Raw genomic sequence first — 10,973 nt, forward strand, 5'->3', positions numbered from 1 at the left:
CTGGGTCCAGCTCTCAATAGTACACAGTCTTCTCCCAAGATCAACGCTGATAACTGGAATAAGGCTGGAGCCAGCCTTCCAGAAATCCCCGCTTTCGGCTCTGCCTGGAAAAGAGCACCAACAGGGGGAGGACCAGGCTGGGAGGTGAGGTCACCCCTGCACCTTCCTCCTTCCATTTCCCAGACTCAGCCACACAACGGAAGGTGAGGTCTGCCTAATAAACAGCTTTGAACACTTCCCCAGGCGTTGACTTGAGACCAGACGCTTAAGTTGTTTCTTAAACAAAACAATATTTTATTGACACATCCTCAATGTTCCGTATAAATATAAAGTGCTAAGTTTCCAAACCCCCCCACCCTCCCCGCTGCCCACAGGGCTGGGAGGAAGTGGAGGAGGGAGTGTTAAATGTCAGTTGAACACAAATAACTTTCCAGCGCCAACACAGGCGTGAAACGCTCCTGCACACACACGCAAGCAAGAAGTTCAGACACAGCATCGGCGTCACTTCCCTGAGCCCCGGCACAGGGCTCAGGCTCCAGGCCCCGGGGTGGATCACCCCCTAGAAAGGGGCCCTGGTTGTCACAGCTTGTTCCTTAAAGCCCTCAGGCTGCCAAGAGCTCCAACGGGGTGGTGGGACCAGTGGGAGTCGAGGGTGTAGAGTCCAGTTAGTTTCTGCCAGAGGACAGGGGAGGAGGGAGGCAGACACGCCCTCCAATCTCCTTCCAGGATGAGGATGAGGGCTGGCCCTCAACCCTCTAGCAGAAGAGCACCAGGTGAGAAAGTCCAGCATCCCTGTGTTTCCAGCGCCCCCACCTGGAGGCTTCTCAAACTCCAAAGGGGCAGCTGTCCCTGAGATGGGAGGCACAGTGGGGAACTGGGGCCCCAGCTGTCCCCAGGAATCAGACAGCTTTGAGCACCTCCACCCCAGTGGAGTCAGCATGGTGGGGCCCGGCCTCAGTGACAGAGCACCTGAGTCTCAAACTGCAGCAGCTGCCCCATGAAACTGAAGTTGGGGGAAATGACTCCCCGGCGTTGCTTCACAAAGTCAAAGGCCTCATCCAGCCGCACGCGGCGACTCTGTATCAGGTACGCCAGGCAGATGGTGGCGGAGCGCGAGATGCCCGCCTGGCAGTGCACCAGCACGCGACCCCCACTGTTCTTCACTGAGTCTACAAGGGAAATGGGGAGAGGGGAGAAGCGAGGTCAGACGATGACGGAAAGGTGGGCAGAGAAGGCGACAGGTGCCCTGCCTCCTCCCCTGAAGCCCCGACAGGCCCCAGGGCTGTGGCCCGCCTCTTACCAATGAAGCCAATGGCCTCTGGGAACCAGGCACTGATCTCCACCATCTGATTGTCCTCCACAGGGATGCTCTTGTAGCGCAGGAGGCCTTCAAAGTGGTTGGGGCAGCTGGCCGAGACGTTGAGCACGGCGGTGATGCCGCAAGCCCGCAGCCCCTGCAGGTCTGACGAGTGGCTGCAGCTGCCCAGGTACAGGTAGGGCAAGATCTCCACGGGGCCGCCCTGGGCAGGAAAGAGGGACGCTGGTGAGGTCTCAGCCCTGACCCACAGGGCTTCAAGCCTTCCGGGTGGACAGAGACAGGGCAGACTGGCCTGGGCCAGAGGAGCTCTTAGCTAGGGATTACTGGTCAGGAATCAGACTCAGAACACAGAGATACACACCCACAGATACACTCTTCCCCCCAAACCCCCCAGTTACACTGCTCACAGGACATACACAGACTCACAGTGGTGCACACCAGCAATCCCCGCCAGGCACACCACAGCTGTGGTACCATTTGAGAGCAGACACACACACACACACACACAGCCCCTACGGGACGGACTGTGGACATGGACATTTGAGACCAAAGACATACACACACACATACACACACACACACACACACACACACACACACACACACACACCCCCTATGGGACTGTGGACGTGGACATTTGAGGCCAAAGACATACACACACTGGTGACTGTGTGTGGACATGGTGACAAGGTGACTGTGGACATGGGCACACTCCTGCGTCCAGAAATGGCAGACTACCCTGCACCGTGGGGTGGGCGGGACACTGACCACGAGCCCTTATCTCAACTCACCTGGTCATAAGAGGGAGCCCTGGAGTCCGATCGGCTGTTGTCGTTGTTGTCAGGCGTCATCGCGGGGACCGGGGACTCAGAGCACAGATCGGGGCAGCAGGCTTGAAAGCGATCGAAGCCTCCTGCAGGGAGGACCAAGACACGGTTAGCCGGAAAGGCCAGCCTGGGGTCGGACACCCGACGTCCGCGGGCAGGGGACGCGAGCGGGGGATGTGGGCCGGCAGGCCGGCGCTCACCTGGCAGGAAGCACACGGCGGTGGGTCCCGCGCGGGTCTCGTGCAGGAGCGCGGCGAGCAGCGCGTGGGCCGGGCCATCAGGCGGGAGGTCCGCCACCGAGGCGCTGCCCTCGTCCAGCACCACGGCCCGCGCCACCTCCCCGCGGGCCAGGCGCGCCCGTAGTGCGCGGTCTGGCAGCAGGCAGGCGAGGGCGGCGGCGGGCGGGCCCCGCGCGCGGCGGCGCAGCAGCGCGTTCCAGGGGACAGGGCGCGCGGCGCGCACGTGGCGGCGGCAGAAGGCCAGGAAGGGACGGCAGTCGAGCACCAGCGTGCGCTCAGCCTCCCGAGGCTCCCGCAGCAGCGTGCCCAGCGCCGCGCAGTCCAGCTCTCGCGCCGCCTCCAGCCCCATGTTGGCCCTTGGTAGCCTCCTTTCCCCTCTTCCCGTTCCTCTTCCTCTCCTTCCCCCTCTCCCTGCGCGCGCTCCCCGGGCTCTCGCGGCGGCCGCACTGCCCCAGCTGTCTGTTCTGGCACCCTCTCCAGCGCCGTGGTTTAAGTAGCCGTGGGCCGGCCTCCCGGGTCGCCAAACAAGGGCAAAGCAGGAAGGCGCCGGTGCCGCCCCCGCGGTCTCACGCGGTGCGCAGGCGGGGCGGGCCCGGGACTGGGGCAGGCTCGGGGGAGGGATGCGCTGGTAGAGGAAGCCGGGGACCAGCTCCGCAGGGAAGGTGTTTGCCCAAATACCCCCTCCCACCTTGGCGCCCCAGGGCTCTTTCTGAGAGCTCCCACCCCTCGACCTCACTCTGGGCCTTGATGCCCCTTGACTGGCTTCCTCTCCCATTTCCCTGTCCCTTTCCTTCCCAGAGCCTCCCCACTCCTAGGAATCTGTTACTACAAAAACTGACTTTTTGTAGAAAAAGTCAGCGGGTATAGAAGCCACCTGCAATGCAGGAGACACAAGAGACACGGGTTCAGTCCCTGGGTCGGGAAGATCCCCTGGAGAAGGAAATGGCACCCACCCTAGTAATCTTGCCTGGAAAACGGTATGGACAGAGGAGCGTGGCGGGCTGCAGTCCATGGGGTCACTCTGAGGCATTAGGCACGCTGTTACCGAGGGTGCTTTCCTTGGTGGCTGGGGACCCACGCTTTGTTGTGCCGTTTCTCTTCTTCATCCAGACCCTGTGCAGGAGGAGCTTTATACCCCGCCCCCATACCCCCACCCATTTCATGGCTGAGACCGGCACTGCTGCTCAGAGGCCAAGCGAGGCCAGAAGGTCATCCTCGGAGCCCAAGACCCAGAGCACTGGCCTGAGGAGGACCCCTGAGCTGTGGCGTGGGGCGGGCAGGGGACCTGTGATGACCCTCCAGTTATTAGTGGAGTGAGGTTTTCTCCCGTGGAACTCAGGGAAACCCCAGGGCCCAGGGTGAAGCACTTCCCCAAGTCGCAGACGGGCCCTGAAGGGGAACTCAGCTGACGCTGCTGGGCTGTCCCTGGGCCTTGTGGGAATTTCATGAGCCTCTCCAAGGGGAAGAGGGAGAAGAGCTACCTGAATCTGCCTCCCCCGCCCCATCACTCCCCGTCAGAGCCCTCCAGAGGCCGGCAGCAGGGACCCAGCACTGGACTTGAGCGGGGCCACGAGCAGTAAGACTGGGGAGCCCTTTAGTCCACATCCTGCCCGCCCCCACCTCATCTGCCAGCCCTCGGGCGGATGTGGTGAGCCCCAGGTGTGCGTGGGGGTCTGGGCCCCTGGACTGGGGCCAGCAATGTTGGCAGCTGAACTCCGCAGAAGCAGAGACATTCAAGTGTGTGGGGACAGTGCTCTGTAGTGGGAGCTGCCCCCACCCCCACCCCAGCTGCGTGGGATTTCAGAACCCACTCACCAGGCTCCCACTCAGGGCCTGTGTAAGAGCCTTCCAATCCTGCTGGAGACCCCTACGTCTAAACTGTCTTGGAGGACTACTGCCAGGCCCCGTTGCGGCCCCCCAAGCCCTCCACTTGGCTGGTTAACTCAACTCTTCCCAGTGATGTGTTGATGTGTCTGTGCATTCATCACATGTGTTCTGCAATGCTGGAGACAGAACCAGTAGCTTGTGTGCTGCGAGGCAGGGGGATGCAGCGGAGAGGAGCCTCAAGGACTCCAAAGATTCCTGGGGCAGGTCACCTTCTCAGGCCTCAGTGTTCCTACCTGTAAGATGGGAGCTTATAATAGACCAACTGCTCACCCACACTGGTCCGAAGGCTCTGAGCCTGTGCCATGGCCCGGACACCCTCAGTTCTCCATCCCTCCCTCCCAGGCCAGTCTGGAGGCTGAGATGGCAAAGCCCACAACAGAGCCAAGGAGTCTGGGCCACAGATCCCAGCAGCTGATATGGGCGCTTATCCTTGGCATCAGCCTGGTGAATGACTTAATGGTTGACTCCGGGGGCAAATTACAGAGCACACAGAGGGATAGTCAGGTCCCATCTTGCTGACCCATGGGCTGGCGTCACCTGCTCTGCTGGGAGCCACGGACTTCCAGCTCCAGGGGAAGAAGCCGACAGGATTGGCCAGCTGGGGTCCTGGCTCAGAAGTGAAATTCAGCCCAGCCACATAGGGGCTCCAGGACTCCTGTGCTGGGCTGAGCATCCTCCCCGCCAGGGCGCCAGCCATGCCGGGAGGCCCCATGTGGGCTTGGGGATGGGAGCCTGTTGGTGAAGCTTTGCGGGGCCCTGCCCAGCCCTCTGGTTAGAACCAGTGACTTCTGCCCGAGGTGATTACACCCTCTGTCTTTGGGGCTGTCCCCTTTTCAGCTCTGGGACACAGACTCAAGTAGGCCTGACTTAGCCACGAAGGAAGGGCTCACCTTGGCCCCTTTCTTCTATTCCCAAACTAGGGAAACCCCCACCCCCATAGGGGTGACAGCCCGAGCTCAGGGTGGGAAGAGATCAGGAAGAGGATGGAACCCACGTCCCACCCTCACTTCTGCTCTGACTAAAGATCCCCCCACCCTGGGTGAGTCATGGCCCTGGGATGGCTCTCCCCCATCTGCCACCCCCTCAAGGACCACCATGCCTGGCAGAGAGGAGGCGGGGCTCTGGACGCGTAGGTGGAGAACAGTGTGAAGAGGGGTCTCAGCCACACTGGCCCCCCACAGACTACAGGTCCTGGAGGGAAGGCCCCAGCCCTCTCCACTAGGTGGTAAGGGGACAGCAGGGGCCAGGGATGGGGGTTATGGTGGGTGCCATACCCAGAGGTTTTGGGGGTTTGTTTTCCTGGCCTGGCTGTTACAGAGCAGACAATATCAAGGAGGTTTGGGACTCAGCTTTTCTTTTATTAAAATCCCCAACTGGAACAAGTGATGATCCTGTGTCATTCTTGTTTGTAACCATCTATTTTGGCGGCTCTTTATGTGTCACTAGCCTCCTGCCTTTGGGGTTCCCCATCTGCCCAGGCCAGCACATCGACCTAGCTCCCCCGCCCCCACCCTCCTATGCAGAGAGGCTTCCCTTCCAGGGGCGCCCAAAGCCCTGTGTCTGCGTTGTGTTGTGGCGTTTTGTGGTGGTGTTGTTTTCCTTCGTCCTGCCAAACCCACACCCCCAGTTGGTGCCCCTGGGGAGAGAGGAAGAAATGAATGGTGTGACTACAACCCTTAGGCCAGGGCAGGTATGAAGGTGAGAGTGACAAGTGACAGCCACCCCCAGCGCACCAGAGCGAGCCTGTGAGTCACGGTGACGTCAGGCTTCCGGTGCCAGGCCCCTGCCTGAGTGGCGTGGGGGCCACCCCCACAGGCTCCTGCCGGACGAGGACAGTGGCTCCGCGCCCTGCGAAGATGGCCCTGTCTAGCGCAGTGGGGAGGGCAGGGAGGGGCCATTGAGGAAAAAGTCCCCGCGGGCAGCCAGCCCTCAGCAAGGCAGACTCAGAAGTGGCCCGCAGGTGGCTGAGGGGACTGGCGTCTGTCCCCATGCATGTGTCCTGGCACTGGACGCTATGGATGCATCAAGAAGAAAGTCTCCTAGAGAACAGGCTTGTGGTTGCCAAGGGGGACGGGGAAGGAGGAGGGATGGATTGGGAGTTTGGGGCTAGCAGATGCAAACTGGTATATATAGACAGATAAACCGCAAGGTCCTACTACACAGCACAGTCAGTTCAGTCACTCAGTCGTGTCCGACTCTGCGACCCCAGGGACTGCAGCACGCCAGGCTTCCCTGACCATCACCAACTCCCTGAGCTTGCTCAAACTCATGTCCATCGAGTCAGTGGTGCCATCCAACCATTTCATCCTCTGTCGGCCTCTTCTCTTCCTGCCTTCAATCTTTCCCAGCATCAGGGTCTTTTCCAATGGGTCAGTTTTTCACATCAGGTGGCCAAAGTATTGGAGTTTCAGCTTCAGCATCAGTCCTTTCAATGAATATTCAGGACTGATCTCCTTTAGGATGGACTGGTTGCATCTCCTTGCTGTCCAAGGGACTCTCAAGTCTTCTCCAACACCACAGTTCAAAAGCATCAGCTGTACAGCACAGGGAACTATATTCAATATCTTGTAATAACCCGTAATGGAGGGACTTCCCTGCCGGTCCAGTGGATAAGATGCTGCACTCCCAGTGCAGGGGACCCATGTTCAATCCCTGGTCAGGGAACTAGGTCCCACATGCCCCTCAAAGAGCCTGCATGCCGAAACTAAGACCCAGGCGAAGTGCTAAGTCTATTCAGTCGTGTCTGACTCTTTGTAACCCCAAGGACTGTAGTCCACCAGGATCCTCTCTCCATGGGATTCTCCAGGCAAGAGTACTGGGGTGGATTGCCATCTCCTTCTCCAGGGGATCTTCCCAACCCAGGGATTGAACCCAAGTCTCCTGCATCAGCAAGTAGATTCTTTACCACTGAGTCACCTGGGAAGCCACTATACTTCAATAAAATACATTTTTTTAGAAAAGAAGAAGGTTGCCATTTGGGACTGATGTGACTTTCATGCCTCTCAAAGATTTGCTTTTCCTCATTTTAACAAAGGCTCCAGAACCTTCTCTAAGCATCCACGTCCAGGTCACACATTCTTTCCCATATTTATTCATTTCCAGTCCCTCACTCAGAAAATATATGTTGGGTACCTGTTACATGTCAGGTACTGTTTTGGGTGCTAGGGATATAGCAATAAATCACAAACCACTGCCCTCAGGGAGCTGACCTCATTGTTTGAATAACATTAATTTTTGTGACTATGTTGTATTCATGGTTATACACCATGAATAATGACAATAGAGTAATGATATGGTTTCCTTTAAAAATAAAATTTAGGTTTGTAAAAACAGAGTTGAATGGTACAGATGGTACCCATGCGTGCTAAGTTGCTCCAGCTGTGTCCAGCTCATTTTTGACCCCATGAACTGTAGCCCGCCAGGCTCCTCTGTCCATAGAATTCTCCAGGCAAGAATACTAGAGTGGGTTGCCATGCCCTCCTCCCAGGGATCTTCCCAATCCAGGAATCAAAACTGCATCTCTTATGTCTCCTGCATTGGCAGGCAGCTTCTTTACCACAGCTGGGAAGCACGAAATGGTACCCAAGGATGTTAGAAAGTGTGATGCAGGGAGGAGATGCCAGAGTCTTTGCCAAGGAAAGCATCTGTGTGGCTGCTTCCAGCTCTGGCGTGGTGCACTTCTGTGGGGGCTGCTTCTCCCCCCTGCCAGGGTCTCCCATCCAGAGAGGAGCCTGAGGCACGAAGGGAAGAGGGGGCCAGGCCCTGAGGAAGAGAATCTGGAAAAGCCAAACCCATTGCCAAGGTCAGAGCTGGCGCCGCCACTTAGGTTCCCTTCTTGCTCCATGGGCGTGTTCATCAAGGGGACCTGGGTTTAGCTGGACCCCAGGATGTGCCTGGGCTTGGAGTCAGAGGAGACCCTCCTCCCCTGTCTCTTCCCCTGGCACTCACCCACTCCCAACACACCCTTGGCCCCCAACCCATGGCCACCAGTGATTAAATGGGTCCCGTTCCCACCTATTGACCAGAGACACCCTTGGCTTGGGCCCAGGTCGCCAAGAGGGGATGGGAGGTTGCTAGGGAAGAGCCCTGTCACTAGTAGTAACTATTGGGCAAGTGGTGAAGGATTCTCAGAAATGTGACCACACTGCGGTCACAGGGTCTGTGACAAGAGAACTCCCGGGGCTCCCCCGAAGCCAGGGCTGGGTACGGGCTGAGGGGTGGCAAAGGGCCTTTGAGGCCCAGAGGACCCAGAGACTACTCCTTTTTCCTTTCCCCCCGACACCTCAACCACCACCGAACACCAGGCTGGACCTCCCCCTTGAAGACCAGCAATACCAGGAAGAGTGGGTGAACAACGGCAGCAGTGGTGCCCATCAGGGAGCCTTGGCTCCAACACAGCTGGGCCGCTCGCTTGCTGTGTGGCCTTGGGCAGGTGACTTAACCTCTCTGCACCCACTTTAAACAACAGCGACACCCAGCACCACGCTAGGCATCTTCTAGGCATTGCTGCATCTATGCTTAAAGCTTGCGCTTCACTGGTGGCGCAGATGGTGAAGAATCTGTCTGCAATGAGGGAGACCCAGGTTCCATCCCTGGGTGGGGAAGGTCCCCTGGAGAAGGAAATGGTAATCCACTCCAGTCTTCTTGCCTGGAGAATTCCATGGAGAGAGCAGCCTGGTGGGCTACAGTCCATGGGATCTCAAAGAGACAGACACGACTGAGCAACTTACACTTTCACTTTTCAAGCTTAGGGCTTGGGGGCAGCATCGTCTCCCTCACTTTGCAGACAGGAAAACCGAGGCCTAAAGGGGTTATGTGGCTTGAACGTAGGCCACACAAACTGTCAACAGGAGCTCTGGGATAGGAACCTGGGCTCCAACCACTAGACCGTGCTGCCTCCAGGGTCTGTTGTCTGCCCCCCGCCTCCGATCCGCTTGTGTCTGCCCCCACCCTCCCACCAGGGCACACCTCCTGTCAGCTCTCATCTCCCTATATCACGACAGCCACACAATGAACACAGGCTTGCCCTGTGCCTGGCCTTATACTAAGACCTTGACAGGAGTTATTGCATTTAAACTGCAAATACCCCAAGGGATGGGAATGACTGACACTCCCATAACAAAGGAGGACACCAAGGTAGCGAGAGGTAGCTGACTGACCCAGACTGTCACAGTTAGTAGGTGGTGGCGCCAGGGGCTGAGCGCGCGGTGACGTGTCCCTCCTTCCTCTGGGTTCCATGTCCTCCCCAACCTGCTCAGACTCTTCCCATCTGCCTCCCACCCTCACCCAAAGTCCTCCTATCTCTGTGCAGGGCTCGGGCCACCCAGGCTGCTCTCTCGCGAGACCTTGCTCTTTTTAGGACCGTGGGTGCTGTGTCCTCAGCTCAGCTCCTTGGGGACGCATGATGCACAGGCCGGGGAAGCACGGGGCACAGCTCACGCTGGGAGCCCCATGATGCGTCTCCACAGATGCGGTGACTTGTCCCTGTGACTCCCAGCCAGCCCTCAAACAGGAAGCTGACTGCAGAGGAAGGTGAAAGCCCTCGTCACTGGACAAAGGTCAGCGTTGGCATGGAGCCCTGCGGCACCCCTCGCCCGCCCCCTTGCCCTGCTCCAGGGCAGAAGAGGTGACCTGAGGTCCCCGGAGCAGAGGATGGGTCTAGACGCAAACATGCCAGCATGGGAGTGGCCGACCCCCCTGCAACCTGTGAGGGGAGCTGGATGTCCTGGGTTCAGGGGTGAGCTCTGTCACAGGAGAAGGAAGCAGGGTCGGGAGAGGATTGCATGGGAGCTGGGGACACAGGATGGATGAACAACACAGTCCTAGTCCACAGCACAGGGTTAGATTCAACATCCCGGGACAAACCGTACCGGAAAAGAATATAAAGAAGGACACACGCATAGATGGATGACTGTGTCACTTTGCAGTATAGCAGTAATTAAAATGACATTCTACTTCAGGGATTTCCCCCGTGGTCCAGTGGTTAAGACTCCACACTTCCACTGTAGGGGCATGGGTTCGATCCCTGGTTGGGGAGCTAATATTCAACATATCGAAAAGCACGGCCCCCCCCAAAAAATCAACTAAACTTCAATAAAAAATAAATAAATAAGAGACATTCTTCACTAAAAAAAAAGCAAGCTCTGCCAGCACAGCGGGGAGGCCCTCGGCTTTCCTCAGGTGCTAGCGTCCAAACACTCACTGGGGACCTAGAGCCAGGCTGCGCCCTGGATGCTGGGCCAGACCACAAACAGGACAGATGAGCTTCCTGCCCTCATGGGCCGACCTTCCAGCGGGGAAACAAAACCTGGGTGAGTAAAGTTTAAAATGAGATAATAGGGATGGGGATGGCGAAGAGAAATACAGGTGAGGGAGATGAAGAGACACACATTTTCAGTTGCAAAACAACTGAGTCATGGGGGTGAAATGTGCAGTGTGGGGAGCATGGTCGATATTTATGTAATGCCCTTGTCGGGTGACATGGTGTAACCAGACTTGTTGTGGTGATCATTTTGAAACGCCTAGAAATACGGAAGCTCCATGTTGTGTAACAGGAACCAACACAGTGCTGGAGGTCAATTATATTTCCAAAACAAACACATAAACAAACTCAGAGAGGAGAGCAGATTTGGGGTTAACCAGAAGTGGGGAGTTGGAAGAGGACTGGATGAAGGCAGTCACAAAGTATAAATTTCCTTGGAC

At 57.5% G+C, this 10,973-nt stretch overlaps 1 protein-coding gene across 1 annotated transcript; it reads right to left on the bottom strand.

The window, feature by feature from the left end:
* Positions 1-270: 270 nt before the first annotated feature.
* Positions 271-2,837, bottom strand: DUSP2 (dual specificity phosphatase 2). The gene is made up of 4 exons (XM_019969660.2): positions 2,346-2,837; positions 2,110-2,231; positions 1,301-1,520; positions 271-1,169 (listed from the first exon to the last, which is right to left on the bottom strand). The coding sequence occupies exons 1-4, from the start codon at positions 2,731-2,733 to the stop codon at positions 955-957; spliced, it is 945 nt and encodes a 314-aa protein (XP_019825219.2). The 5' UTR covers positions 2,734-2,837; the 3' UTR covers positions 271-954.
* Between the last annotated feature and the right edge of the window lie 8,136 nt (positions 2,838-10,973).

Source organism: Bos indicus, chromosome 11 (genome assembly GCF_029378745.1).
Source record: "Bos indicus isolate NIAB-ARS_2022 breed Sahiwal x Tharparkar chromosome 11, NIAB-ARS_B.indTharparkar_mat_pri_1.0, whole genome shotgun sequence".
NCBI lineage: Eukaryota > Metazoa > Chordata > Mammalia > Artiodactyla > Bovidae > Bos > Bos indicus.

What these genes read in the sequence shown, in the direction of transcription:
- DUSP2 (XM_019969660.2), bottom strand. Translation starts at nt 2,733, where the DNA reads ATGGGGCTGGAGGCGGCGCGAGAGCTGGACTGCGCGGCGCTGGGCACG. An exon ending in CGCCGTGTGCTTCCTGCCAG is followed by an intron (nt 2,232 to 2,345) that starts GTGAGCGCCGGC and finishes TCCTCCCTGCAG; the next exon opens with GAGGCTTCGATCGCTTTCAA. An exon ending in AGAGGCCATTGGCTTCATTG is followed by an intron (nt 1,170 to 1,300) that starts GTAAGAGGCGGG and finishes TTTCCCTTGTAG; the next exon opens with ACTCAGTGAAGAACAGTGGG.